Raw genomic sequence first — 27444 nt, forward strand, 5'->3', positions numbered from 1 at the left:
AATGTAATATATTGTTTAATTCCAAAAAAGTGTCATTTTCAGAAATACCAAATTAGTCCTGGATATATGGAATATATACTCAGTTACACCTTTAAATAAGTTGGTTAAATATCTTGCAAGGAAGAAAATTGAGGATTATCGGGATAATACGGACAGGGATGATTAAACGTTATGCAGAACATGGTGATCTCACAGGTAGGGGGAAATCAATATTTTGCTTGATGAATGTTTGTGGAGGAACAGAAGGAAGGGCTCCAGAAACATTCCTCAGAAGATTAAATGGGTTAACAGTAATTCATATTAAAACAGCTCAGTTCAAGTTGCAAGCCTCAAGTAAATTTGGTACAAGTGCATCATCTGAATTAAACAGTTGCACATGGTTTGGCAAAAGCTCAGAATGTTCCCAAGTCATCCCAATACTTTTCTGGGGATACATGCTTAGAAAACTGAAAATTATTAAAACCTTCTTTAGAGAAAATTGCTTCAGAGAAAGGATGCTGTCCCTATTCAAACATTTAAACCCTGTACTCTAATCCCATCTCCCTTTCACACAATCCAGGAACTGTTACAGCTGGTTTTAATTATTTTAAATAGAGCACTGCACAAGGTCAGTCCTGTCAAAAAAAAAGACCTTGCTTTAGGACCATTAGTGACTTAATGTCCTTAACAATAATACTGCATCCTTTACCCCGCATGAAGAACTATTACGAGATATACTGAAAGCAAGTTTGCTTGACCTGAATCTCTTATGGCACTGTTCATGGTTGTCATGTTCAAGCTGCTAGCCTATATCTTTAACACCTTTACTCAAGTGCTGCCTGTAGAGAAGAACTCAAATAGGCAAATCCACGTTAGTGCAGCTGCCTATGAATCTCGGAGGTCAATTGTAACTGCTTGCAAATTTCTGGCTCCGGAAGGATCTATTAAATGATTAATTGTCACGGCCTTGTTTTAAGATTGTTAGGTGCAAGGCTTTTACAAGTAATACTGACGGTGAAACTAGGAAAAGTCCAAACCTTATCTGGCCACATGGGATTTGCCCGAGTGTGATTTCAATAAAAATTATCCTTAAAAAAAAAGGTTACATCATCAAAACTCTTTCATTACTCAAATGGGGCAATGTTTCTAACTGTCTCAGTTGGAAATGTTTAGTCAGCCAATTATGGTAAGGATTTTGTGTCACGTCACTAACTTCAAGGTTAAAGAGAGGAGGCTGTCACTTGATAAATGCACATCCTGCATGTAACTAAGCTTCCAGTTTTAATTCCCGATTTACACTGAGCCAGCTAATCTCAGTTTGGGCGGTAGTAGTTTTCAAAATCCCCTGCAAATACTGATACCACTCCTGATAACAGAGTCACTGCTTTAAAGTTTCTTCAAGAAATGGTTAGCAAACCTAGAGATAGAGACAGCACACACTACAGAAATTACTTTTTAATAGAAGGGATATAAAGAATACTGCACTTGGGATTTTGATCAGCCAAAATTATAAAGGCACAGTTAGATATCTAGATTTAATATCGTGACTTTATTAATGTTAGAAACCCAATTTGGAAGCCATTGCACAGTACTTTTAGGGTGCAAGGGGAAGGAAATAGTTTCAAGCTGGGCTCCAATTTCTCTCTTCTGATGGCTAAACTACCTATTAACACTCACTGTCAAAGTTCATGTATAAATGGAAAGATGGGCAGTGACAGTGCAACAATAGTATGAAGCAGCCCCATCAAAAGAAAAGGAAGGAAACAAAAGTAGGGTTGGGGTGAAAGAGGGAGAGAGGCTTCTTTGGTTTGATATCATCAGAAAACATACTCCCCCAGACTATCACGGTCTCTTGTTCAAAGTCCCTTCCTCCTCCAGAAAATAAACAACCAAGATCCTTGACAGAGGGAAGTGGACTGCAAGATCAAAAGGAAGGTCTTTCCGTATCTTTCAGAATGTCGCCTACTCTAAAATTCTCACCAATACTCTTCTCCCAAACCCAATGAAATTGTGAGAAAGTTACCCTGGAGAGATGTGTTTACTCCAGAAGTATGCAAGATGTGGTGGGGCACAAAGAGGTTACAATAAACCTGTTACACTCTCCTCTTTGTAACAGAAAAAGTGATGAATAAAATGAAGAAGCAATGTATCAAACAGTAAAGGACCACAACTGATCCACACACATTTATTCATCTTTTTCCAGTAAACTCTCACTACAACACTCCAGAATATAAACATCTTCAACACAATATGCATTGTTTATAAAAAAGGTCACATAAACACTTTAATAACCAATTTATTGTTCAAGTCAAGAAAGCAACCATTACACAGTGCATCTGGTGTGCCATCCCCATCCACTGCAGCATTTTCCAGCCAAGTATAACACTTTGAATAGTCTCCCCCATCTGGATTGATGAATGCTTTCTCTTGAGGCATTTATTAATCAGCGCCACGCTTTAATCAGGCACTGTGCTGAAAATAAGCAGTTCTTTGCAATGAAAAAGATTTTACAATGTTACATGTACAGAGGTAAATGGCAAAAGTTTCTATGGGGCTGAATTCTCCTTGGGTACAGGGGGGTGAGGAGATGAAGAGGTGTAGAATGAGTGATCAAATCCCAGGAACACTGACACAGCCTATCAAGTACACAAGCGATTAGCATAACAGTAAATAAGTTCCCAAAACTCTTCACTGGCAATTCTTCACATCACATAAAAGCTGAAATATGTCTTTGTGCAAGGAGGATGGTGAATGCAGGGACACACCTGATCCACCAATAACTGTTTCCCAGCAATCGTACCCAAAGTCTTTTAAAGCCCGTTTAGACGCTTCCACCACAGAAGGACTTGTATCTAAAATGCAAAATTAACAGAACAGACCAAACTGAAACGGTGCCACAATAGAACAAAGTACATCTTATAATGTGATTCATGAAGGAAGCTTTCAGCTACCTTATCGATAACCCTATTAGCTTCAGTACACACCACGCAACAGTATATGGAGTTGGAGTATGGTGGGGTGGTTAAAAAAAAGGTGCATGTACCTGTGTAAACTAAAACACATTGAGGTAGAAGTGTTCAGTTGTGCTGATTTTTCAGTGCAATTCGCCTAAAATTGGCCAAACCAGTGCAAAAGATAAGGAATTTCAAGTACAAGTTATACCTAGTGTAAATTTGAGTTTCTGTGATTGTTTGTGTTAGTTTAAAAAATATTGTGTTGGAAGCCAGTCTCACTCTCAAAACTCGTTACCCCCACGAATCAAATTACTCACCATGCTGAGCATCTGTTACTTGCTCCTGTTCATGGGCCTTCTTAAAACTAAGCTTTATTTTTAAAAAAACAGACCCAGGCCTACTAAAAGGCACCTTTAAAAATGTTTCACTTACTAAAATTGACTACTGCACACCAGTAAAAGCTATTCAGAACAATTTACTAGTTTCAAAGCAATTTCCAGTTCTATAAAATCCGATCATTCACATTCATTAACATTTCCTGTTTACGATAAACCCATTTTCAGATACATTAATAAAATGATAATAAGCTATCGTTCTTAAAATATAGCAAGACGTTTTTGCAAAAAAAAAAACTTTCTAAACAACTGCCTGGCCATGCTGGTTCATGGAAATATTTGCATTAGGCAATGTACAAATGAGTTTGAGCAGAAACTTAAAAACCACACTTTCACTTTGGAAAACTAACTCAATTTGCTCTCGGATTGCTGTTTGCAGCCAAAATGGAAATGACAAACTGCAGTCTACGAAGCTACAGAATTCTGTGTGACAGAACACTGTATATCCAAACTTAACTGAGGCTAAATGAGATGCACTCATGCACTGGCAAGAGGGTTCAATTAATCATCCCATACTCGAGCAGCAGCAATGGAGAATTCTTGGCTAAAGTGACTATAGGGACAGTGATTATGTAAATGTGTAAAAGCACAAAAAAAAAGCAAGGTAAGAAGGCTAATGTTATCCTTTATTATGAGAGGGATTGAACATAAAAGTAAGGGTGTTATGCTTCAGTTATACAGGGCATTGTTGAGGCGCACCTTGAATACTGTGTGCAGTTTTGGTCTCCTTATTTAAGGAAGGATGTAAATGCATTGGAGGCAGTTCAGAGGAGGTTTACTAGATTGATACCTGGAATGAGTGGGTTGTCTTTTGAGGAAAGGTTGGACAGACTGGGCTTGTTTCCACTTGAGTTTAGAAGAGTGAGGGATGATTTGATTGAAGTATACAAGGTCCTGAACGGCCTTGACAAGGTGGACATGGAAAGGATGTTTCCTCTTCTGGGTGAGTCCAGAACTAGGGGACACTGTTTTAAAATTAGGGGTCTTCCTTTTATATGAGGATGAGGAGATGAGGAGAAATTTTTTCTGAGGGCTGTGCGACTTTGGAACTCTCTGCCTCAGAAGGTGGTGGAGGCGGAGTCATTGGATATTTTTAAGGCAGAGGTAGATAGATTCTTGTTAGGCAAAGGAATCAAAGGTTATCAGGGGTAGATGGGAATGTGGAAATCGAAACACAAGATAAGCCATGACCTTTTTGAATGGTGGAGCAGGCTCGAGGGGCCGAATGGTCTACTCCTGTTCCTATTTCTTATGTTTCTATGCTTCTTATGCAGTAGCAGAAATTGCAACAAGAATAGTGAATCAACATTCTCCATAAGGAGTGAATAAGGCAGGTATAAATTTAATACCAAGGCTGTGAGAACATCATGTCAATAGATATTGGTTAAACCCAAAAGAATGATTAACTGGCCCTCACTTCAAAAATATCCTGAGAAAATTTGCTGTATTTTTGTGATTGCAGAGTTCGGTTAACAGATTGTGTAGGTTTCTCAAACACTCACAGGTAGAAATTACGTAAAGCATAATAGATGCTGATGTAATGTCAGGATATATCTTTGCGAGGAGTCACTAAGCCTGAAAGTGAGAGAACTAAATAGGGAGCTGAAGCTTCTTGGGTTTGTGATTATCTCAATTGATGGTAATTAAATTTTCCTCTTCCCTGTGGAAACTGCTCTATTTTTAATGGGTCTTTCACTTATGCAAAAGAACATAGGGAAGCACTAACAGCAGTGGGACTGTTGCAGTCTGCTCCATAACAAAATGAAGCCAGCTTACCCAGCAGCAGGTTCATTTGTGCCAAATTGACTGAGTGATGACCATTCAGGCCAGTCTTGCAATTAAATGTATTACAGTGACATCTGGTGGCCAACTTCTGATACTGCATATACATCCTCAGATGAAAAAAGTTTCCAGGCAATCGATTATGACCACAGAAATAAAATTATGGTGCTTCACCCCTAATGCTATGGTATCTTCTCATTCCTGGTCATCACCTGGCCAGATACATATCTCCAAATATAATTTACTGCAGAAAGCACATGGGAACATGTCAATGAGCTGGATAAATTCATTACTGCTGAATGGGTTATACTCTGCAATTTTAAAAATCATTAGAGACATCAATCTCTAATTAGACAATCCATACCCAAAGCATATAAATATTTGCAGTTAAAAAGAACCTCCCAGTGATTGGGACTGCCAGCCAGCATAGACAGTTTGTAGCTGTATAAGGCTACATGCTGAAGCATTAATTACTGAATTATTCTGTGAAATGTCAAATATCTAATCCAATACCAGGCTATTTCTGGAGGGAGTCCTTACAGCATAGTGTTAATCATGGCCGAGTGGTAACATTCTTTTATTTTATAGATACCAACTCTAACAAAGCATGAAAACACACGGCAACCTAACTAATTGTCAAGAAACCTAGGTGGTGGGCCAAAGAGCCACAGTTCAATCACCAGGGTTCAAGAGAGATCAATCAAATAGAAATGATCCTATTCACACACAGCCTGTGTATTTTTGTCCCTTTAGTAAGCTTAAGATGAAGCTCTTTCACTTACTTTGTAACAACACTTCTAACCTGTGATTAATTTACTAGCATAAACAATTCCTTCAGTCTACTGGAATTGAAAAAAATTAAATCGTTAAAGATTACCTAACAAAACAAGCGCTCATTATACCTGGTCTAAGCAGTGTTAAGCCACATCCGCCACCGCCTGCTCCAGTCAGCTTGCTGTGCAGACCATATGTTGCGGTTACCTGACACAACCTGTCCAGTGATGAATGACCCACTCCAATGACATTAAGGTGATGCTGGTTGATGTCAATAAGTTCCTGAAATTAACACAGAAAATAAGATTGGTAAGACAAGGAAATCACCACTGAATAGGTAGCATGATGTTTCTTCTAATCCTAAATTGCACAACAATGAGCTCTGCTAATGATTCAAGCGGTAAAGGCAATATGCTGCTCAGCCACATAGGTATGCAACTGCAAGTTCACTTTTGGCTCTGTGCTGAATTAGCTGGTCTCAGTTGTTGGTAGCAGCAAAGGTGCCACAAATGACTTTAGTACTCCTTGCTCTGGGAAGTGATAGAAGTCGTCCAGGATGCTTGCTCTTATTACTATCCAGTAATCCACACTAAAGTTGAATGAGGACAAGATCAGCTGAAACCTGGGTGATATAGCTGAGTGACAGTGTAGGTTCATGTGAAAAATGTTGACTTGATCAGGTAACTGGAGACCTTTGATCTTTTGGACTTGTGTGTCAGTAAATGCCAATGCCTTCAGAAGAGGCAGAGCAAAAAAACAAAATTAGTGATTAGGAAGAGGCATCTGGACTTAACAACCATGCCCCCCATCAGTTCTCAATTTCACCTCCTTTTTGCTTTGCACTTCATTTTCCCCTCCAGATATGCATTCAATTGTTTCTTAAAGCAAATTTTATTCATCCTTGATAACTTATGCTATAACCCTTATTGCATTAAGGAGTCTTGGCTTACTTTTCTCCTTTATGTTCCTAACTTTAGATTCAATTTGTAGCTATTGATATACAAACTCTTTGCTATAAATGAAAGAACATTCACTATCTTTCTTAATACCTTTCATATAATCCACTCCAGTAACATTATGTCCAGGAGTTCTGAGCCATTGGCATTCATTACACAAATCCACTTTCTTCCTCAGAGAGTTGTTCTCTCAGTTCTCACCCTCACAGTTCTAGAGTACAGCTTAGAGATAATTATGCTCAGCAAGTGGCTAAGATATTGTCATAAAATACAGTGTCAAAGCTCAAAGCTACCCCAACACTGTTTAGTGATCATTTTGACTCAAGCAAGTTATCAAACACACATATGGTGTTTCTTCCAATATAGTCCAAGAGTCATTAACTGCATTGTTTAAATTATAATTTGACCAGACTCTGCACAAATGCAGTGAACTGTAAACGGGAACTGTGTAAATTTTACCTCCAGCACTGTGTAGCGTTCATCTACAGCACTGCCAGATGCTGCTGCAGTCAGAACACGCTCACACTCACATGAAATAGCATCTATTGAATCCAAGACAGGTTGTATTATGCTTGGCAGCTAAAGGAGGAAAAGAAAATTAATTCATTTTATTCACAATTCTCCTTCATTCAAATATGACAGGTGGCTGGAAGAACAGGCAAGTACACCACAGGTCGCCCATGAATTTTCGGTACACAAGGTAAATTTTCTCTTCGGGGCAGTCACCAAATATTTTCCTACTTCAAAAACATATTTTGTGCTCATCAAGATGAGGTACATTAATGTTCTTAAAAATCTGTTCTTGAACTGCAGACCCTGGAGAAGCAAATTACATAGGAACATATGAACGTAGGAAATAGGAGTAGGCCATTCAGCCCTTCAAGCCTGCTCTGCCTTTCAACTAGATTATGGCTGATCATCTCCTCAATACCATTTTCCTGCACTATTCCCATATCCTTTGATATCTTTAAAATCTAGAAATCTATCGATTTCAGTCTTGAATATGCTCAATGACTGACCCGCCACATCCCTCTGGGGTAGGGAATTCCAAAGATTCACCACCCTCAGTGATGAGATTCCTCCTCATCTCAGTCTTAAATGGCCTGCCCCTTATTCTGAGACTGTGACCTCTGGTTCTAGACCCAGCCCTAGCCAGGGGAAACATCCTTCCTGAATCTACCCCATCGAGTGCTATAATAATTTTCTATGTTTCAATGAGGTCACTTCTCATTCTTATAAACTCCAAAGAATACAGGCCTAGTCTCCTCAATCTCTCCTCATATTACAATTCATCAACCCAGGAATCTGTCTGGTGAACCTTTGCTGCACACCCTTTATGGCAAGTATATCCTTCCTTAGGTAAGGAGATCAAAACTATACACAGTATCCATGTGCAGTCTCGCCAAGGCTGTGTACAATTGCAGCAAGACTTCTTTACTCCTGTACCCAAATCCTCTTGTATTAAAGACCAACATACCATTTGCATTCTTAATTGTTTGCTGCACCTGCATTTTAGCTTTCAGTGACTTATGAACAAGGGCACCTAAGTCCCTTTGGACATCAACACTTCCCAATCTCTCACCATTTAATAAATACTCTGCACTTCTGCTTTTCCGACCAAAATGGATAATTTCACATTTTTCCACATTATATTCATCTGCCATGTTCTTGCCCACTCACTTAGCCTGTCTAAGTCCTCCTGAAGCCTCTTTACATCTTCCTCACAACTCTCATTCCCACCTAGTTTTGTGTCATCTGCAAACTTGGAAATATTACATTTGGTCCCCATATCCAAATCATTGATATAGATTGTGAATCTGCTGGGGCCCAAGCACTGATCCTTGTGGTACTCAGTAGTCACAGCCTGCCAGCCTGAGAATGATCCGTTTATTCCTACTCTTTGTTTTCCATTAACCAATTCTCAATCCACGCCAGTATATTACCCTCAATCCTATGTGCTCCAGTTTTGTTTACCACCAATGATTGTCCCTCCCTTGTTGCTATGACAAGGTGGTAGCTCTTTATCTTGACCTTATGCAGCAATGGGTGCTTCCACATTGGTGCTCATTAGGGAATTCCAGGACCTTGTCACTTTTCTTTCATGGTGGCTGGGTCATGTTCAAATTGGGATGGTCTGCAATTTGGAGGGGAATTTGGAGATGATGGCATTCCCAGGATCTTGTTGCTCTTGTCCTTTTAGGTGATAGAGGTCATGGGGCAAGGAGTTGCTATTGAATTAAGTTTGGTAACATTCTGCAGTGCATCCTGCAGAAACTACAAATACATATTGTAGACACAGTGCTCTGGTGGTGGAGAGGCTGGACAGTAGTGGTTGCTCCTCGAGTAGACTGCTTTGTCTTGGATGGTGTCAAGTTTCCAGTGATGTTGCAGCTGCACTCTGAGTTGACCCTTGTGGATACCAGAGATGCTCTAAGGGGTGAGGTGAGCACCTCATTGGAATACCCAGCCTCTGTGCCTGCTGTTGTTTCCACATTGTTCATATAGAAACAGGAATAAGTCATTCACCTCAAGCCTGATCCACTATTCAGTTAGATCCTGCTTCATTCGTACCTCTTACTTCATTAACCTATCTTTGTTCCATGCTCCTCAATACTTTTACCCAACAGAAATCAACGTAGTTAGTCCTGTTAAATTTCTGGACAATGGTTACCTTCGGGGTGTTGACTATGCAGGATTCAACGATGGAATTGTTGAAGGTCAGGGTAGTAAAGGGGCTTGTCAATACTTCAGCCTGGTTTCCCTACAGTCACTAGCTGGTCTCTGCCATAGTTGAGGATGAGGATGTTCATTATGCCTCTACCTCCTGTTCGTTTCTTTATTATCTATCACCACTCTTGACCAGATGTGGTCGGGATAAAGCATAGCTCTGATCCACTTAGCTGTGTAGCTGGCTGCTTCTGGTATTTAACATACAGTTAGCTTCACTAGGTTGGTTTCTCATTCAAAGGCATGCCTGGTGATGCTCTTGACTTGCCTTTCCACATCCCACTTGGAACTGAAGAATAGAACATATTCCATTCTAAGCACTTAAGTGTTTAGGATCAAGCATTCTAAGATCAGGTATAGCACAGAGTAAAGTTCCCTTATTCTGTACCAATAACGTGCTTCATCCTCAACTTCAAGAACACCCTTCACTGCACTCTTGACGTTTTTCTATTTCCTAGACCTGCCATTTTGTGACTTGTCTGAGGGAAACCAATAACTTGGTCCCTACTGGTGCGAAAGTATGGGGCAGTTTTGTATTGTGAAACCATGCTCAATATGAATTGGGTGGAGACTGCCAAAAATTCTATCACTCAGGCCAGCAGAAATCTAGATGAAATGCCAAGGGCACCATCAAGATTGAAAGAGAATAATAGTACCAGATAAGTAAAGTAGTAAAGAAATTCTTCAAGCTCCACTATCTGCACACAAGAGGCAATTCAGTTCCACTGACAGGGATAATTTTTTTAAAAATTAACCTTGTTAAGTTTATCCTTGACTCCCCCTACTAATACTTTTGTGCTTCTTGACACCTTTGTGTTAGTAAGAAGTATCCGGAGGGTGGGGACACTGAAACAGAGCGAGAAACAGTTAGTAAACAAATTGAAATATTTGAATACATTACACTTATTGTACTCACTTTATCCTTTTTACATTGCTTAACAAAGGAAACATTTTGTTCAATACTCTCTTTATGAAGCCAATAGCATTCAAAGATCGAGCTACATCTGTACCACTCTGAGCCGAAATTTACTGAGCTATTTACTAAAAACTCTACAGACTGTTTTTGCTTATAATGACATCAACTCTTGGTACTCTGGCATGTTTACATTAGTAATTTTTGAAAAAACTTGTCAGCAAAGTTTTTGAAATCCGCATTCCTTTTAACAGAAAAACTGGAAACTAGATTTTTTTTAAAAAAGTTAAATACAAAATTACCGTGATTTCTACTTGCCAGCTTTCTTAAAAAAATGAATCTCCATCTATAACTATCTGATTAATTTTTCATTAATTGAAAGTAATCAAACTCTCTGGTAAAGCTTTTCAAGCTGGGGTCCAAGCCAAGGACCCCAGACGATTTTCTAGAGGACTGCAGGAGGAGATGAAGATCATCTGTATCAATATTTCTGTACAGGTATTGCATGTTGCTGTATTTGTTAATTTAGAAGATTGTTTTCTGAAATGATATCGTTATACTTTGGATCACTGACTTTCGTAAGTTGGGACAGGGGTCTGTCACGATATGGAGGAGGTTCCCCCATTCAAGAGAGTCAAAAACCACCTTTCTATTGTGATACTACCTGCATTTAGCAAACAGATTACCTCTTAATGACAGCTACAATCCTGGACCAATTATAAAACACTAAGAATGACTGCAAACATCTCTATGCCACTATACCCATTTCCCTGAATAAACCAGCATTCTTCCTCCAGGAGGAACATACTGTCAGACCAGCCACAGGGCAGTGAGGATAAGTAAACAGACTGAAAATTAATTTAAATGTCATGTTCAATTCAATTTTTTTAGGTTTAAAAAAACAATGCCCAGAGCAGGGGCCAAGCTCAACTTGGATTCGGCATCCTTTCACCCTGTTCCTCACTCTCTCCAATGTGTTTTCTGTATTCCAAAGGAAAGATGGAGAAAAAAGATCTTCATCTATTGTAACATAGTTCACAACACTTGAAACAGAACTTTATCTGCACAGGAAGCACTGGTGCTGACATTTTTAATTAAATAGGGTAGGCTGGCTCATTGGCTGTTTGCTTAAACACATAACAGGCAAGCAATAACCAGGAGAAGATTGTTTACAATGTGACTGTTGTTAAGTACAGTTAACCTGGCATTCAGCAAACATTTCCAAACAACAAATGGCAAAGTGGTGTTTGCTACATTTGGATTGGCTGCATGATATTTCAAAAGCGTTCTGTCGTGGACTTTAGAAAACGTCTTTACTGCTGCAACCTTGGAGGGTGAATTTAAATAGTCAATCTAGTCCAGCTCCTGTTCATGTCCCGTGGTTGGCTCAAAAACACCAAGCCTTGGGAGTGTGTCACCTACACTCATTGCTGTAAAACTGCATGCCATGTAGAGACAGCCCAATTTTGAGATAAGTTGGGAGGGGGAAAGCCAAGCGTACAAGATTATCATAAATATGAAAGCTTAGTAAAAATACAAATCAGAATGTTGCATTTTAATTTTTTTCAAAGTAAAAGAATATGACCTTATGACTTTTATTTTAATAGAATATAGAGTAAATGAAATTAAATTATTGGAGTGTCAGACAAAAATAATTCATGTTAAAAATGGGAATGTCTCCAGTTTCAATGTCCCTCATTTCTCATAAAAGAAAAAATATTTATCATTGGATTGGAAGTTTGATAAATTAGCAAATAAGCAGCCTTCATCACATTAAAATATTTAATTGCTTGTCAATATTTAATTACTTGAATTCAATAATATTAATTATTGAATAGTTAATTTTCCAAGGGTATACTTGAAAGCACTACAGGGTTATTAAAAATTGTTACCGCATTTTAGAAAGTAGCTCTAATGATACTAGAGTGAGCCAGTCAATGAGTGAAAATAAGTACCTGGGCAAAGGGACAATTTTACCTGCGTGGTATCTCAACATTCCTCCTAAAGCAGAAAAAAAAAATTATTTAAAATTGGAAACTTTTGACTGACATATAAAGAAAAACATACAGATCTTGGGTTCTTCTATGAGCTTCTCACATCCCTGGGGTAAATATGCCTACTTGCAACGGGATTTCATTAAACCACAGGTAGTCTCAATTGATCAGCCAGTTCATCCAGCAAATGGCTGAGCTACGCAGGAAAGGAAATTCCAAAGTTTGATCCCCAGTTTGTACTCAATAACCAATTTCACCCATGTTGGCAATAGAGACGTGCTATCCCTTCATGACCAAGTGGTACAAAAGAAAAACAAAATCAGCTGGGGACCTTGGCTCAGTCATTACCTGGCAACACCTACTGGTGGATCTCCTTGATACGTTAGGCATTATGTTCCACCTGCAGCTCTAGGCCACACGTGGTTCCCAAGCCCTGCCCATGTGCCCTCAAAGCACACCCCTACCCCTACCCCATGTCGATTTTCAGGTGAGTACAGACACATTGTAGTCTGTCAAGAAAATAGCATGAGAAAGTTATTCAACATGTTTCTTATTTATTCTTTGCTCCCTCCCATTAGATAATGCTAGCAAGACTTAAGCTTCACATTTGCAAATAAATCATTATACAATGCACAAGTGAGAAATCCAAACTGTTGCTGTGAGCATGCCACCTGGTAGCGCGAGTTGCAATGTGAGCACAATGGGATTCCACAGGAGTCCAAGTCAGAGATCAGGGTGTTATAACCAATCATTCTAACTCTTCCCATTGTTAGCAACTTCCAGAAAATGGTTATGCACCTTGTTATATAAATATTTTTTTAAATTACTTATAAAATTTACAGCACTGAAGCAGGCCAATAGGTCCATATGATCTAATGCTCCATATAAGTCCCTACGACTTCATCCAACTATCAGCATATCCTTCCTTTCCTTTCTCTCTGATGTACTTGTCCAGCTTATCCTTAAATGTATCCATGGTATTCTCCACAACTACACCACATGGTAATAAGTTCCACATTGAATTGAAGCTATCAAAACGAATCTTACAGAATTATAGATTGAGGTCTTGTTAGCAGACACTGGGCAAAGCATATGTGGAAAAGATTCACACATAACTCATAGTATTTGAACGCTGCACTCTTTCTACAGAGGCAAGTCACTGAGGGAAGTGATTGTTTATTGAAGCAATCGCTGAGCCTGACAGTGTACAAGGTAAAATAACAGATATACAAAGACACTTGAATTAATATTTACGAGAGTATTGGCGGATAATTGATCTTTGTACCTTTGTGGTTGTTGGTGTGGACTTGGAGGAATTGAATTATCAGCAACTCCTTTAAAGTAATCACCCTGAAGAGATCTGCAGTATTTTATGTTTTGAATTATTTGTTTTAATTATAACAGGTTTGTATTAAAGAGAATATTTACTCTTCAATGAAAGATTATGAACCCTCAAATTTTCTCCTAATCAAGTCCTGAATTCATGATGCATGAATTCAAGAGGCAGGCGGTCATTTTACACCAACTGCCAATGCTCTCTCTGGTTGTTGACTAGGTCAGACATTAGCGACATCTAATATTCCTTCTCCCTACAAGAAGATACAGATGCAGCGTCAATGTCTTCTTGCAAAACATAGCTCAGCTGGAACTGGACAAACCAAACGATTAGATCTACATCTTCTCACACTGCATGCTTGTATTTCGACACACAGTGCTGCCCCAACAGTTTCATTATTAATTCAAGTCTCAATGGCAGGAGTACAGAGACTGCTGAACAAAAAGGTTAGATGTTTGTACAGCAAAAGGATCTCCTCCAAGGTATGAAGCCCTGGTGGTACCTCCTTGGGTAAGAGTGCATCATAATGTGCGCGCAAGAGCATGTTCATGCCGATTTAAAGTAGTTGACTAGATACATTGCCAGGAAGAAAAAGCACAAAAGAACAGTGCTTGTGAGGTTGTGTACTGCTGCTCTCCATGTAGTTTTCTTAATGTGCTGTCTGGTGCCTGATCCAATGGAGATAAAAACACTGGTTTTGCACTGCTTCTGACTACACCTTTCAGGACCCGTGTAAATTTAAATCACGGGTATTTGGAATGGTGGAATTCATATCCTTCATATTGTCGGGTGCTGTTGATGGCATTTTATCAAGGCAAATTGCTACAGCATTTGTGAAATATCTGTCATAACTTCTAGACACTGGTAAAATGTTCTGATTTCAATATAAATAAACATTACCCCATGTTCCCACAGCATTATCCACACCAGATGGGTTTCCATGGATTAGCTTCTCTCCTTGAAAGGCCCATTTGTTAATCAGTTCCAGTTCAACATCACTCCATCTGATTGTGGGTAAAGACAGAAAATAAAATAATCGAAACTCTGGTCATCAAGAGGGACAAAATTTCTATCTAATGTAACACTACCGGGGCATTGCTATATTGAACTGTGCTTAACGGCAAATTTTCTTTATTTCTACTCCCTTGTGTTCAGCATCTGCAACATAATTCATAAGATTCTAAGCTTTCCTAATGCTATTGGAATCTCATCTTTTGGCATCTGTTGCAATTTGTACCCTTTCTACTAACTAGCTCCTTGTTGGGGGAAAATGCACATTTGATACCAAGGAGATTAATTTTCTCTGATTAAAGTTTCCCTGGTGGTCTAGCAGTTAGGATTCCACAATTTCACTGCTGTGGCCCAGGTTTGATTCCCAGTCAGGAATGAAGCTTTCTGCCAGCACAGACACATGGGCTGAATGGCCTTCTTATGTGCTGTAACCATTCCAGGATTCCATGAAAGTTACAGCTTTCGACAAGTGAAAAATTAACGCAGGGAAGTTAAAATTTAGCTTATACTTGTCATGCAGCAGGGCTAGAGATTTAGTGGGTAACTGCCAGTGATGTCAAAATAAGATGTCTTTTTGCAGCTGGTTGTATGCCATTGAAGATCAGCCAGTGTACAGGAGAGAGAGAAGCAGGATCGGCATTGTACAATCTGGGGAAGCTGAGTATAATGCTTCAAGATATCTCAATAGGCTGAGTGATTACCTGTTCACATTGGCATGGTGCAGCGCTATGTAGGATGGCAAAATGGAGTAGATTTACAAAAGAACAAATGCAGACTACATGGATCCCGTCCCACTTAAAACGAAGATCTCCTTGCCAGCTGACCCTCAGCAGAACTGTTTTATTTTACAGCTTTAAGTAAATCTTTGTAACAGTGGCAAAAAATAAAAGCACCCATTATCTGGATAGCTGCACTCTGTTATCTGACACCGAGCATGTGAAACTCAGTGGACAGTTTGACCTAAAATATCGAATTAAAACAGTCATAACTAAAAGTCTAATCATTAGATGTTTCTAATATCTAGAATCAGGTTAACATGTTATAGACATTTTACTATCTGTAGAGAATTAGAGAATGCCACCAGGTAAATATACCCAATAATAATCCAACTCAATACCTGCAGGTAAAGAGTGCACACAGGCAGAAAGGGAATGGAGGACCGCCAGACCGAGTAAAAGCACTCAGCAGGTAGTGCAGGTGTCCCCTGGGTCCATCTCCCTTTCCAGCAGATTTTCCGTTGTGGATACTGCTGGGGGAAATGGTTTTTCAGGGGAATGCAGCAAGAGCCAAGTCCATGGCACCACAAGTGTCTCAGCTGCACTGGAGGGGGTGGGCTGCAGGGGAGAGAAAAAAGAGCGGAAGAGCAACAGTGATGGAGGATTCTAATGTAAGGGGAACAGATAAACGTTTCTGCGGCTGCAGACATGAGGCATGACACCAGGATGGTATGTTGTCTCCCCAGTGCCAAGGTCAAGGATGTCACTGAAAGGCTGCAGGACATTCTGAAGGGGGATGGTGAACAGCCAGAGGTCATGGTCCATATCGGTACCGACATAGATAAAAAGGGCGAGGTCCTGAAAGCAGAATATAGGGAGCTAGGAAATAAATTAAAAAGCAGGATCTCCTGGACAGCTGGTGTAGGAGGGAGGGATTTATATTCCTGAGGCATTGGGACTGATTCTGGGGAAGAAGGTACAAGGTGGATGGGTTGCACCCCAGCCGGACCGGGACCAATATCCTCGCAGAGATATTTACTAGTGCTGTGGGGGAGCGTTTAAACTAGATTGGCAGAGGGGTGGGAACCTGAGTGGGGAGACAGAAGAGAGGGAAACAAAGATAGGAATGAAAGACAGAAAAGTAGAAAGCAAAAGTGGAAGGCAGAGAAAACAAGGGCTAGCAGAAAATAGGGCCAAAAAAAGGGTGTAAAAATATTAAAATAACAAGTCTAAAAGGCACTGTATCTGAATGCATGGAGCATTTGCAATAAGGTAGATGAATTAACAGTGCAAATAGATGTAAACAGGTACGATATGATTGCGATTACGGAGAAAAGGCTACAGACTGAGCAAGGCTGGGAACTGAATATCCAAGGGTACTCGATATTTAGGACGGACAGGCAAAAAGGAAAAGGAGGTAGGGCGTTGTTAGTTAAGGATGAAATCAGTGCAACAGTGAAAGAGGATATTGGCTCTGAAAATCTAGATGTAGAATCAGTCTGGGTGGAGCTAAGAAGCAACAAGAGGCAGAAAACATTAGTGGGAGTTGTCTATAGGCCTCTAAACAGTAGTGATAAGGTAGGGGATGGCATTAAACAGGAAAGGGTGCTACAGTAATCATGGGTGACTTTAATCTACATATAGATTGGGCAAACCAAATTAGCAATAATACTGTGGCAGATTAATTCCTGGAGTGTATACGAAATTTTTTTTTAGACCAGTACATCAAGGAACTAACTAAGGAACAGGCTATCCTAGATTTGGTATTGTGCAGTGAGAAGGAGTTAATTAATAATCTTGTTGTGTGGGGTCCTTTAGGGAACGGTGACTATGGCATGATAGAATTCTTCATTAGGATGGAAAGTGAAGTAGTCCGATCCGAAACTAGGATCCTAAATCTAAACATGGAAACTACAAAAGTATAAGGCTAAGATAGATTGGGGAACTTTATTCAAAGGCAATGGATAGTGGGCAATGGCTAATATTTAAGTAACGAATGTATGCATTACATTATTGGTAGGGAAAATTCTAGAATCTATTAGAAAGGGTGTGATAACAGGACACTTAGAAAATATCAACAGGATTAGACAAAGTCAACATGGATTGTTAAAGGGGAATCATGTTTGACAAACCTACTGGAGATTTTTGAGGATATAACTAGCAGAATAGATAAGGGAGAACCAGTGGATGTGCTGCATTTGGATTTTCAGAAAGCTTTTGATGAAGTCCCACATAAGAGGTTAGAGTGTAAAATTAAAGCACATGGGATTGTGGGTAATATATTGGCATGGATTGAGAGTTGGTTAACAGACAGGAAACAGTGAATAGGAATAAATGGGTCTTTTTCGGAGTGGCAGGTGGTGACTAGTGGAGTACCGTAGGGATCGGTGCTTGGGTCCCAACTATTCACAATATATGTCAATGATTTGGATGATGTAATATTTCTAACTTTGATGACGACATGAAACAGGTGGGAATGTGAGTGGTGAGGATGATGTTAAGAGGCTTCAAGGCGATTTAGACAAGTGAACAATTCAGAATGAGTGAACAAATACATGACAGATGCAGTATAATGTGGATAAGTGTGAAGTTATCCAATTCGATAGGAAAGACAGAATGGCAGAGTATTATTTAAATGGCAAAAGGCTGGGAAATGTTGATGTACAAAGGGATCTGGGTGTCCTTGTACACCAACCACTGAAAACAAGCATGCGGGTGCAGCAAAAAGCTAAGAAGGCAATTTGTATTTTGGCCTTCATTGAGAGATGACTTGAGTACAGGAGCAAGGATGTCTTACTGCAACCGTACAGGGCCTTGGTGAGACCACACCTGGAGTATTGTGTGCAGTTTTGGTCTCCTTACCTAAGAAAGGATATACTCGCCATAGAGGGAGTGCAGTGAAGGTTCATTAGACTGATTCCTGGGATGGCAAGTCTGTCGTATGAGGAGAGATTGGAGCGACTAGGCCTGTATTCACTGGAGTTTAGAAGAATGAAAAGGGATCTCATTGAAACATATAAAATTCTGACAGAGCTGGACGCAGAGATGATGTTTCCTTTGGCTGGGGGTTCTAGAACAAGGGGTCACAGTCTCAGGATAAGGGGTAGGTCATTTAGGACTGAGATGAGAAGAAACTTCTTCATTCAGAGTGTGGTGAACCTGTGGAATTCTGTACCACAGAAGGCTATGGAGGCCAAGTCATTGAATATATTTGAGGAAATAGATAGATCCCTAGATTCTAAAGGCATCAAGGGGTATGGGGATTGAGCAGGAGTATGCAGTTGGGATAGAGGATCAGCCATGATGACATTGAATGGCGGAGCAGGCTCAAGGGGCCGAATAGCCTACTCTTGCTCCTATTTTCTATGTTTCAATGTAACAGCTTAATCACCAGTAGAGGTTTTCTGTTTGGAATCAAAATATCCACACTGGCCTACAGACTTCTTTTCCCCTTGGACTGGATAAATTTGTAAGCCTAATCATTAGAATCTTATCACAGGACAGGCTATAAAACCTCAGAGGTATCTTTGCTTGCCTGGTGGTGTCTTTCTCCGGTGGAACAGGACAAGTAATGGCCCCACTGGCTGATAAAAGGGCTGCTGCCAGACACACACAATATGCAGCACTGGATCCCAGACCAGCTCCTATTGGAAGTTCAGACCAAACCAGAATGTCTATACTTGGTATCTGCCTGCAATTTAATAAAAAACAAGATCAGTGTGGAGATGTACTACCGAGTGGCTTCTTTAGTTGAACAATGAACTTTATTTACAGAACTGCTGGATTAGCTACAGACCTCTAGCAAGGCTACAATACACTCTCTAGGCTAGGAAAACTCCACCCCTTAGAAGCTTCCCCACACTCAGTGTTGATTGGCTGTTCTGACCACATGACCATTACTCGGTAAGGCTGGCCTTAAAGCAACAGTCACTACAATCAGCACAATATTATTTTAGGGGTTTTGATTGCTACATTAATATAGGTTACAGTCTTTGAAGTTCCATATTTTCTCAACATCAGATTTCTACTCTCTCATTTCTTTCCATGCAACAACTGTAACTGATCCTCATGCCTCCTTGAATCATACTGCAGGGGAAAAAAACTGTACAAAGTTCTGTTTTTATTCTTTTATTGGTTATGTCCTTTCTTACTACTGCATTTGTTGTTTCCGATTAACACATCTATCCCACCAGTTGTTCTTTCTTCCCTAATTTTTCTAAATGCATTAGTAGGCATCCATCCGTCTTAGGAGATGATGGACTGTGCCCTGGGGTGTATGTGATTTCTGGATTGAACATCATCTGTTGTAGCTGCAGAGGCTACTCATGAATGGCATTCCCTTCCACAGCTGGCACAGGGGAACAGCGTTGGCCCAAGGTCGTCTGATGTTTTTCCTTCCGCTGGTCTCTCTTTTCTGCCATGGGATAGTTTCTTTTGTCCTCTGCTTTTTCCAATTCTCTTACTGACTGGTTGTCTCCAGGCACTCCGGTCAGCAGCAAGGGCTTTCTATGCAAAAAGCTGCAATCAAGGTGAACTTGCGGTCTCGCTTACAGGTTTCCTTGTATAGCAGGTGTGACCTATTGGTCTCATGCTGATAGTGAGCTCGCCATACAGCATGCCTTTGGGGATGCAGCTGTCATCCATTTGGCTCACATGACCCAGCCAAAGGAGTCCACACTAACTCAAAAGGGCAAACATGCTGGGGATCCAAAAACACTGGTTCCATATTCAGCACTCTCTCCTGTCAGGAGATCCCAATATTTGTCTCAGGCAGCAGAGGTGGAAGCTATTCAGCTACTTTTCTTGGCTTGCATAAGGTGTCCACACCATGTTTCTGTAAATGAGGGTGCTGCGAACACAAGCCTGGTACACACGGAGCTTTAGACTTTTGGTTAGTTTGCTGTTGGCCCACACTTGCCTTCTCAACTTTGACATGACAGCTGTGGCCTTGGCAATCCTGGTGCTGATTTTGGCATCAAGGGACAGGTTGCTGGCAATTGTTGATCCGAAGTATGTGAAGCTGTTGACAACCTCCAGAGCAAGTTTGTCAATATTAATGGAAGGTAGAGTCTCAACGCACTGGCTTATAACTTTGTTCTTCCTGACGCTGATTGTTCGTCCAAACTCCTTGCAGGCCCAGAGAACCTAACTACAAGCCAGTGTGGTGTCATCAAACAGCAACTCACAGTCTAGGACTTTGTGCAATTTGGTTTTGGTGTGCAGTCTTACCAAGTTGAACAGCTTGCTGTCTTTTTTTAATTTTTTCATGGGATGTGGGCATCGTTGGCTAGGCCAGCATTTATTGCCCATCCCTAATAACTCTTGAGAAGATGGCGGTGTGTTGTCTCCTTGAACTGCTGCAGCCTTATTACAGCCTGTAATGTTTAACTGTCAGTCTCACCATCTCTGAACCCACGTTTTGGTTACCCCATTACTAATCATTACTCCTGCTTGTTTTCGTAAGATATTTTATTGCTACTTCTATAATCTCTTCCGTTCTGAGTTCTTATATTATTTTTATCTCTATGACATTGACCTATGTTCTCATCCAACATTTTTCTTATCTTTAGGTTACAATTATATCCACCAAGCTCTCCCCCATCCCCCCCACCAACGCAAATGTATTTATCATACATCGCCAATTTGAGCTGTACTGCAACCTAAAAACACCCTAAGCAGCTGAAATATTGACATCATTCTGCTGCTTTCCATAATCAAAACTGGCGCCAAGTTGAATTGTATCTTTCATGCTGCAGTGAATTAAAGGGGTAGAAAAATCCAATACCCATAGCTGGCGGAGATAGCACTGTACAGATAAAGGAAGCAGAGGATACTGAGGCTCACTGCGTCCGTAGTGCCTTCTGGAATTCCTGCAAACCGTCTCAGATGATCTACTTGCTCCTGGCTTGCAGTCTTTAGATTCAGCACATCAGTGACTAAAAGAAAGTGGACAACAGGCATCATTAATAGGGACAATGGGAAGTCAGTTTGTTAACACAAACTCTTCTGCAACACCACTACTTTTTTTTTAAAAAAAGAAAGGGACACCAGAAGCAACAGACGACATCCTGATCCCTTGAATTAACAATTATCTACATGTTTCTTGATAAGAGAAGCATAGTTGAGTGCTAACATTAGGACAGTTAATACCAGGAGTATATGTTCCAAATAAACATTTTTCCACAACTGATTTCTCTTACATTGGCAGCATGTATTCAAATTAGTTAACAATCAAGATCTACATTCACAAAATAATTGGATAAATTGATAAAATATGGCAACAAGTTTAATTTACATAGCACCTTCAATGTAGAAAAATGTCCCAAGACGCTTAATAATCAAGACAGCAATCTGACCAAGGACAATCTGCGTAGGATAGGCTGGTCTAAATCAGTTCTGGCAGGTATACATTTCTCTCATCGTGAATGTATGTGAAAACATTAGTCCATGTTATATTTTATAAATAACTAGCAGCAACATTTTCCACTTGGATTGCTAACCAGAGGAAAATATCCCACAATTCCTTGTTCAGCTAATAGTTGCTCTCAGTTTTTCTTTTAAAAAGAAAGCTGGTTATCAAACACATGCAGAAGTGTTACCGAGCTTGGGTCTCCAAATCTAACTACTAACAAATCTATATGTATGTAAAATTTTGTTTGTCCTCTCCCTCCCATTAGGAGATCCTACTTACATTAGTCCATATCTACACAAATCCAAAGGACTTGCGCACAGGTTGGCAGATCCAGGATGTAGGGGCCCCAAGGCTGTGCATTAGTATTACTGGAACTTATCCAGTTTAATTAGGACAAATTAACCATCAAGGGCTATCTGAAGCAGAGTAGGAAAAATTGCACAATTAACTGCCATCATTAAGCAACTGAATAAAGGTTCCTGCAACCTTATCACTGCCAGCACCATAGCTTGGATATATGAACTTATGATCTCATATCTGGCCTCCAAGGATTGCCTTTGAACAACTATTGTTCCAAGTCATCTTCAGCTAGAACACGGCATTATACCTTAAGCATTATGGAAAGACCTGCACAGTCACTTGAATTAACCAGATCTCTGCTCTAGTCCAGGCTAATCTAAGTCATTATGCGAGGATGAAAAGGGCACACCCAATATACAGTTAATTCCTCCTTCAGGATACTCAGTGCAATCAGGCTCACGTAGCTGAATCCTTTTTCCTGTAGCTGCTTCCCTTTTTTTTCCCATTAATCCACCTCGCACATTGACCCTGGATTGCCCAAATGGATCAGAGGAAGACTTTCTGTTGAATGTTTACAGGCTCTGAACCAAAAAGGAGAGCCATATGAATATGTGTCTTACATGCAATGTGAAACTATGGTTTATATCAAAAATGATTTTTGAATTTACTGGCTGGAAATTCCTAATTGTTTTAAGAAAAAGATTAAAGCCACATTCCATTGACTTGGGATCATCGTCAAAGACGGCTGCACATTTGCATCACTGTACCTTCTACATTCCAAAGCTATTGAAGGAGAGCCAACCCTGTCTGCAAAGCTGCACCAGGGCCAATTGCCTTGAAAGAGATGAATGGAGGCCATCTCCTATCCCATCAGCAAAGTTTCCAGACAATCCCCTTGGTGGAGGCAAACCATTGGATACAATTACTTCGACATTGGGACCCTGGCTAAGAAAGGATTTCCCAGCCATGATCTAATCAAGGTAACTGGAATACACTAGCCAGGACCATATTTAGGTCACTGGGGAGTTAGAGAGGTCATGTGACAAACCAACTGTGATTTCTCTGTAGAAGAGGACAAGCAACTGAGACGCTGAAGGAATAAGACCCCGAGTGGGTTCTTTCCTGTCCTCTATCCATCCAACTTGCAAGTTTTGAACCCTGTCTGATGATTTTGACAGATATTTTAAAAAGAACCTAACCCAGCACTGCTGTCTCCAGAAGTACAGACAAACTGTCCGTCTACATCTTTAAACTGCCTCGATGCCAAAAGCAGGAGGGCCACCGAATTCAGCCAAGTCACCAACCTTCAAGTCATATACCCCTTTAATTTTACTGGACTCTAAATTACTTAATCTATCCTCCCCACTCTAATGTGTGTGTGTGTGTAAGAGAGAGTGAGAAAGATGGAGCATTCTTCAAATTATTTTACTTAGACCAGATTAAGTGCAACAAAATTATCCTCTTCAAGGAAGCCTGTCTGATCATATGGTCGTAGCATGTAACCAGTTAAACACACAGAATTGGCAAGTATATCCGTTTTTTAAAAACCTGTGGTGGTTAAACGCGGAGAGAGAAAAGAGGGGAGCCATTCAACCCCTCCTCACATGATCATAACATACGCTACAGGCTAAAACTATTTTGGAACTTAGTTATCATTCAAAAAAAAATCAAAATATCCTTTTACCTATTAACCATGAAATAGGTTGAAATAGGCATTATCCAGGTCCTGATATGAATGAGCAATTTCTCCATCTATGCTCCAAACATTTGAGATCCCTCACGAGCCATGCAAAAATAGAACATCATTTTGGGGACACACCCCACTGGTTAACCCATTATTCAAGTTGATGGGTAGAATGCATTCATCCCCAGAGGAGTTAGCCAACAAACTGGTGAAAGAGAGCGCCAACATACTTCCCAAAATGCCCGAATTGGACACTCATAATCTAACCTTCATACCCTTCAACACATCACTGCATTACTGAAGGAGACGTTGAACATAATAGGTGACAGTAAATAAAGAGGTTAAGTGTGTCCTTCTTCTATCTGTACGTGGATCTTGGTGCTAAGGTACAAAAGCAGGTTAAATTCCACCATTTATCCATGTGCTCCCGTGGTTTCTAGCTTCTTGACGATGTCTGAATGAATTACCATCCTTGCTAGTTTTTGAACTCACTAGAATCCCTTTTCTCAAGGATAAAAGCTGCGTGTGCATTCTGATGTGATGATTATCGCACTGTAGGCGTAGACACTCATAGATCAATGACTGACATTTTTACTGTCAAAAGTATTTTAGCCAATTAATAAAAATTGACATAGTAACATTATTAGGAACGACTTTATAATTCAATCTGTACTGTGAAGTAATAAATAAGGAGCTTACTAGCCATCAAGGTTAACTCAATTCCATAGTCAAGAATAAATTATGTTTAAATCATGTCTTCTCAAATGTTCCTCTCAATGGGCAGAATTTTATGGCCCTGTCGGAGGCGGGGCTGTAAAATGGGGCAAGCTGTTCAAAAGTCCATTGACTTCAGCAGGGCCATAACATTCCGCTGGCGTAAAATTCCACCCAATATTTCTTCACTTTTGGCTCCTGATTCCCTACATCCAACTTGCTGCCAATGTTGCTTTGATCTGACTACTAGGAAATAAGCAAGAATCTCTCCCAGGATATTTCCTGCAGACAATAATCAGGCCTCTACGTGTGTACTTCCACACAGCAGCTTGGCTGAGATCCAGGTCCCATGGGTGCAAAGTACAGAAGCTGTCTCCCAGCCTGGTGTTCCTATGGGCTGTACCACCTTGCAAGCTTGTGTCCTTGTGAATTAATGTCTTTGCCCCTTCCCTCAAATAACTTGCAACTGCAATGTCCTTTATCCATTATAATTCCGTTCATTTGGCTGCAACTTACCATCAATTACCGACTGCAGAAACTGGAGGGCAGCAGATTTCCAGCTAAGATGGACATTAATATTTGGTAAGTTTAATTGTACTTTTTGATCAGAGCATGGTTGTATCCGGAGATATGTTTTTAAGTTTAAGCTGACTGCCAGAGCCACCTATAATCACAAAAATATAGTTAGCATGAGTACTTTAGAATTTCAAAAAGCAATATTTTTCTGCAAGTCCTTCACATACAATGGTGGTCAATGGTGACCAGCTCCCTCTCTCTCTGCTACAGTGATGATACCAAACAAAAGCACTTAATTTTTATATGCTGATTGACATGTGCCACAGAACCCATTTTGTGAAAGCAACAAGAAAGGGAAAATTACAAAAAAATTACCCTTCCAACAACACTGTGTAGGTCATTAAAAAAGTCCAATACAGGGAGTGATTACAAGTCAGACAAGTGATTTACTATTGTTCAGAAATTAACATTTAAACTGCCTCTGGGACTTTTTATGCAAACTACATTAATTAACCAATTAATTAAATGAAAGGTCAAACTGGAGGTTAGTCATAAGGACAGTAAGGTCCCATTGGTATGTGGGGAAAAAAGCATAATGTAGGGTGTGCCAAGTGTCTGCAATGTTAAATCTGTCTCTCCACAGATGCTGCCTGACCTGCTGAGTGTTTCCAGAATTTTACTGTCTTTATTTTAAATAAAGCTACAGGGTAAACTGTAAATCTTTATGGCCCTTGACTTTCATAAAATACTGCACAAGACCCCTTTACAAACGAAGATCAGCTTTCATACTTTGGTTCTGTCTTCATAAAGGAGGACACTAATAACATACCAGAAATGTTGGGGAACACAGGGTTTAGTGAGAGGGAGAAACTGAAAGAAATCAGTATTAGTAGGGAAATGGTGTTGGGAAAATTGATGGGATTGAAAGCTGATAAATCCCCGGGGCCTGATAATCTACATCCCAGAGTACTTAAGGAAGTGGCTAGAAATAGTGGATGCATTGGTGTTCATCTTCCGAGATTCTATAGACTCTGGAACAGTTCCTACAGATTGGAGGGTAGCTAATGTAACCCCACTATTTAAAAAGGGAGGCAGAGAGAAAACAGGGAATTATAGACCAGTCAGCCTGACGTCGGTAGTGGGGAAAATTCTAGAGTCCATTATAAAAGATTTAATAGCTGAGCACGTGAAAAACAGTGGCAGAATCAGACAGAGTCAGCATGGATTTATGAAAGGGAAATCATGCCTGACAAATCTACTGGAATTTTGAGGATATAACTAGCAGAGTTAATGAGGGGGAGCCAGTGGATGTGGTTTATTTGGACTTTCAGAAGGATTTCGACAAAGTCCCACATAAGAGATTGGCATGTAAAATCTAAAGCGCATGGGATTGGGGGTAGTGTATTGAGATGGATAGAAAACTGGTTGGCAGACAGGAAACAAAGAGTAGAAATAAACGGGTCTTTTTCTGAATGGCAGGCAGAGACTAGTAGGGTACCGCAGGGATTGGTGCTGGGACCCCAGTTATTCACAATACATATTAATGATTTAGATGAGGGAATTAAATGTAATATCTCCAAATTTGCAGATGACACAAAGCTGGGTGGGAGGGTGAGCTGTGAGGAAGATGCAGAGATGCTTCAGTGTGATTTGGACAAGCTGAGTGAGTGGGCAAATGCATGGCAGATGCAGTATAATGTGGATAAATGTGAGGTTATCCATTTTGGTAGCAAAAACAGGAAGGCAGATTATCTGAATGGCTATAAATTGAGAGAGGGGAATGTGCAACGAGACCTGGGCGTCCTCGTACACCAGTCGCTGAAGGTAAGCATGGAGGTGCAGCGGGCGGTAAAGAAGACAAATGGTATTTTGGCCTTCATAGCCAGAGGATTTGAGTACAGGAACAGGGATGTATTGCTGCAATTGTACAGGGCCTTGGTGAGACCACACCTGGAATATTGTGTGCAGTTTTGGTCTCCTTATCTGAGGAAGGATGTTCTTGCTATAAAGGGAGTGCAGCGAAGGTTTACCTGACTGACTCCTGGGATGGCGGGACTGACATATGAGGAGAGATTGAGTCGATTAGGATTATATTCACTGGAGTTCAGAAGAATGAGGGGGGGATCTCATAGAAACCTATAAAATTCTAACAGGACTAGACAGGGTAGATGCAGGAAGGATGTTCCCAATGGTGGGGGAGTCCAGAACTAGGGATCACAGTCTGAGGATATGGGGTAGACCATTTCAGACTGAGATGAGGAGAAATTTCTTCACCCAGAGA

The 27444-nt window shown here is 40.3% G+C and overlaps 1 protein-coding gene across 2 annotated transcripts in view; it reads right to left on the reverse strand.

Moving 5' to 3' along the window:
• Positions 1 to 2257: 2257 nt before the first annotated feature.
• mvk (mevalonate kinase) overlaps positions 2258 to 27444 on the reverse strand; it is a 34077-nt gene continuing 8890 nt past the window's right edge. For both annotated transcript variants that reach the window (XM_078554424.1, XM_078554425.1), the window contains exons 3-11: positions 25164 to 25311; positions 21323 to 21473; positions 19073 to 19228; positions 14711 to 14814; positions 12436 to 12481; positions 10323 to 10413; positions 7300 to 7419; positions 6013 to 6166; positions 2258 to 2831 (exon numbers count right to left, since the gene is read on the reverse strand). In XM_078554424.1, the coding sequence (XP_078410550.1) occupies positions 2668 to 2831; positions 6013 to 6166; positions 7300 to 7419; positions 10323 to 10413; positions 12436 to 12481; positions 14711 to 14814; positions 19073 to 19228; positions 21323 to 21473; positions 25164 to 25311 (1134 nt within the window). In that variant the 3' untranslated portion in view covers positions 2258 to 2667. The remainder of the gene's footprint in view (positions 2832 to 6012; positions 6167 to 7299; positions 7420 to 10322; positions 10414 to 12435; positions 12482 to 14710; positions 14815 to 19072; positions 19229 to 21322; positions 21474 to 25163; positions 25312 to 27444) is intronic.

The sequence above is a fragment of the Cetorhinus maximus genome, chromosome 12 (assembly GCF_964194155.1).
Source record: "Cetorhinus maximus chromosome 12, sCetMax3.hap1.1, whole genome shotgun sequence".
In the NCBI taxonomy this organism is placed as follows: Eukaryota; Metazoa; Chordata; class Chondrichthyes; order Lamniformes; family Cetorhinidae; genus Cetorhinus; species Cetorhinus maximus.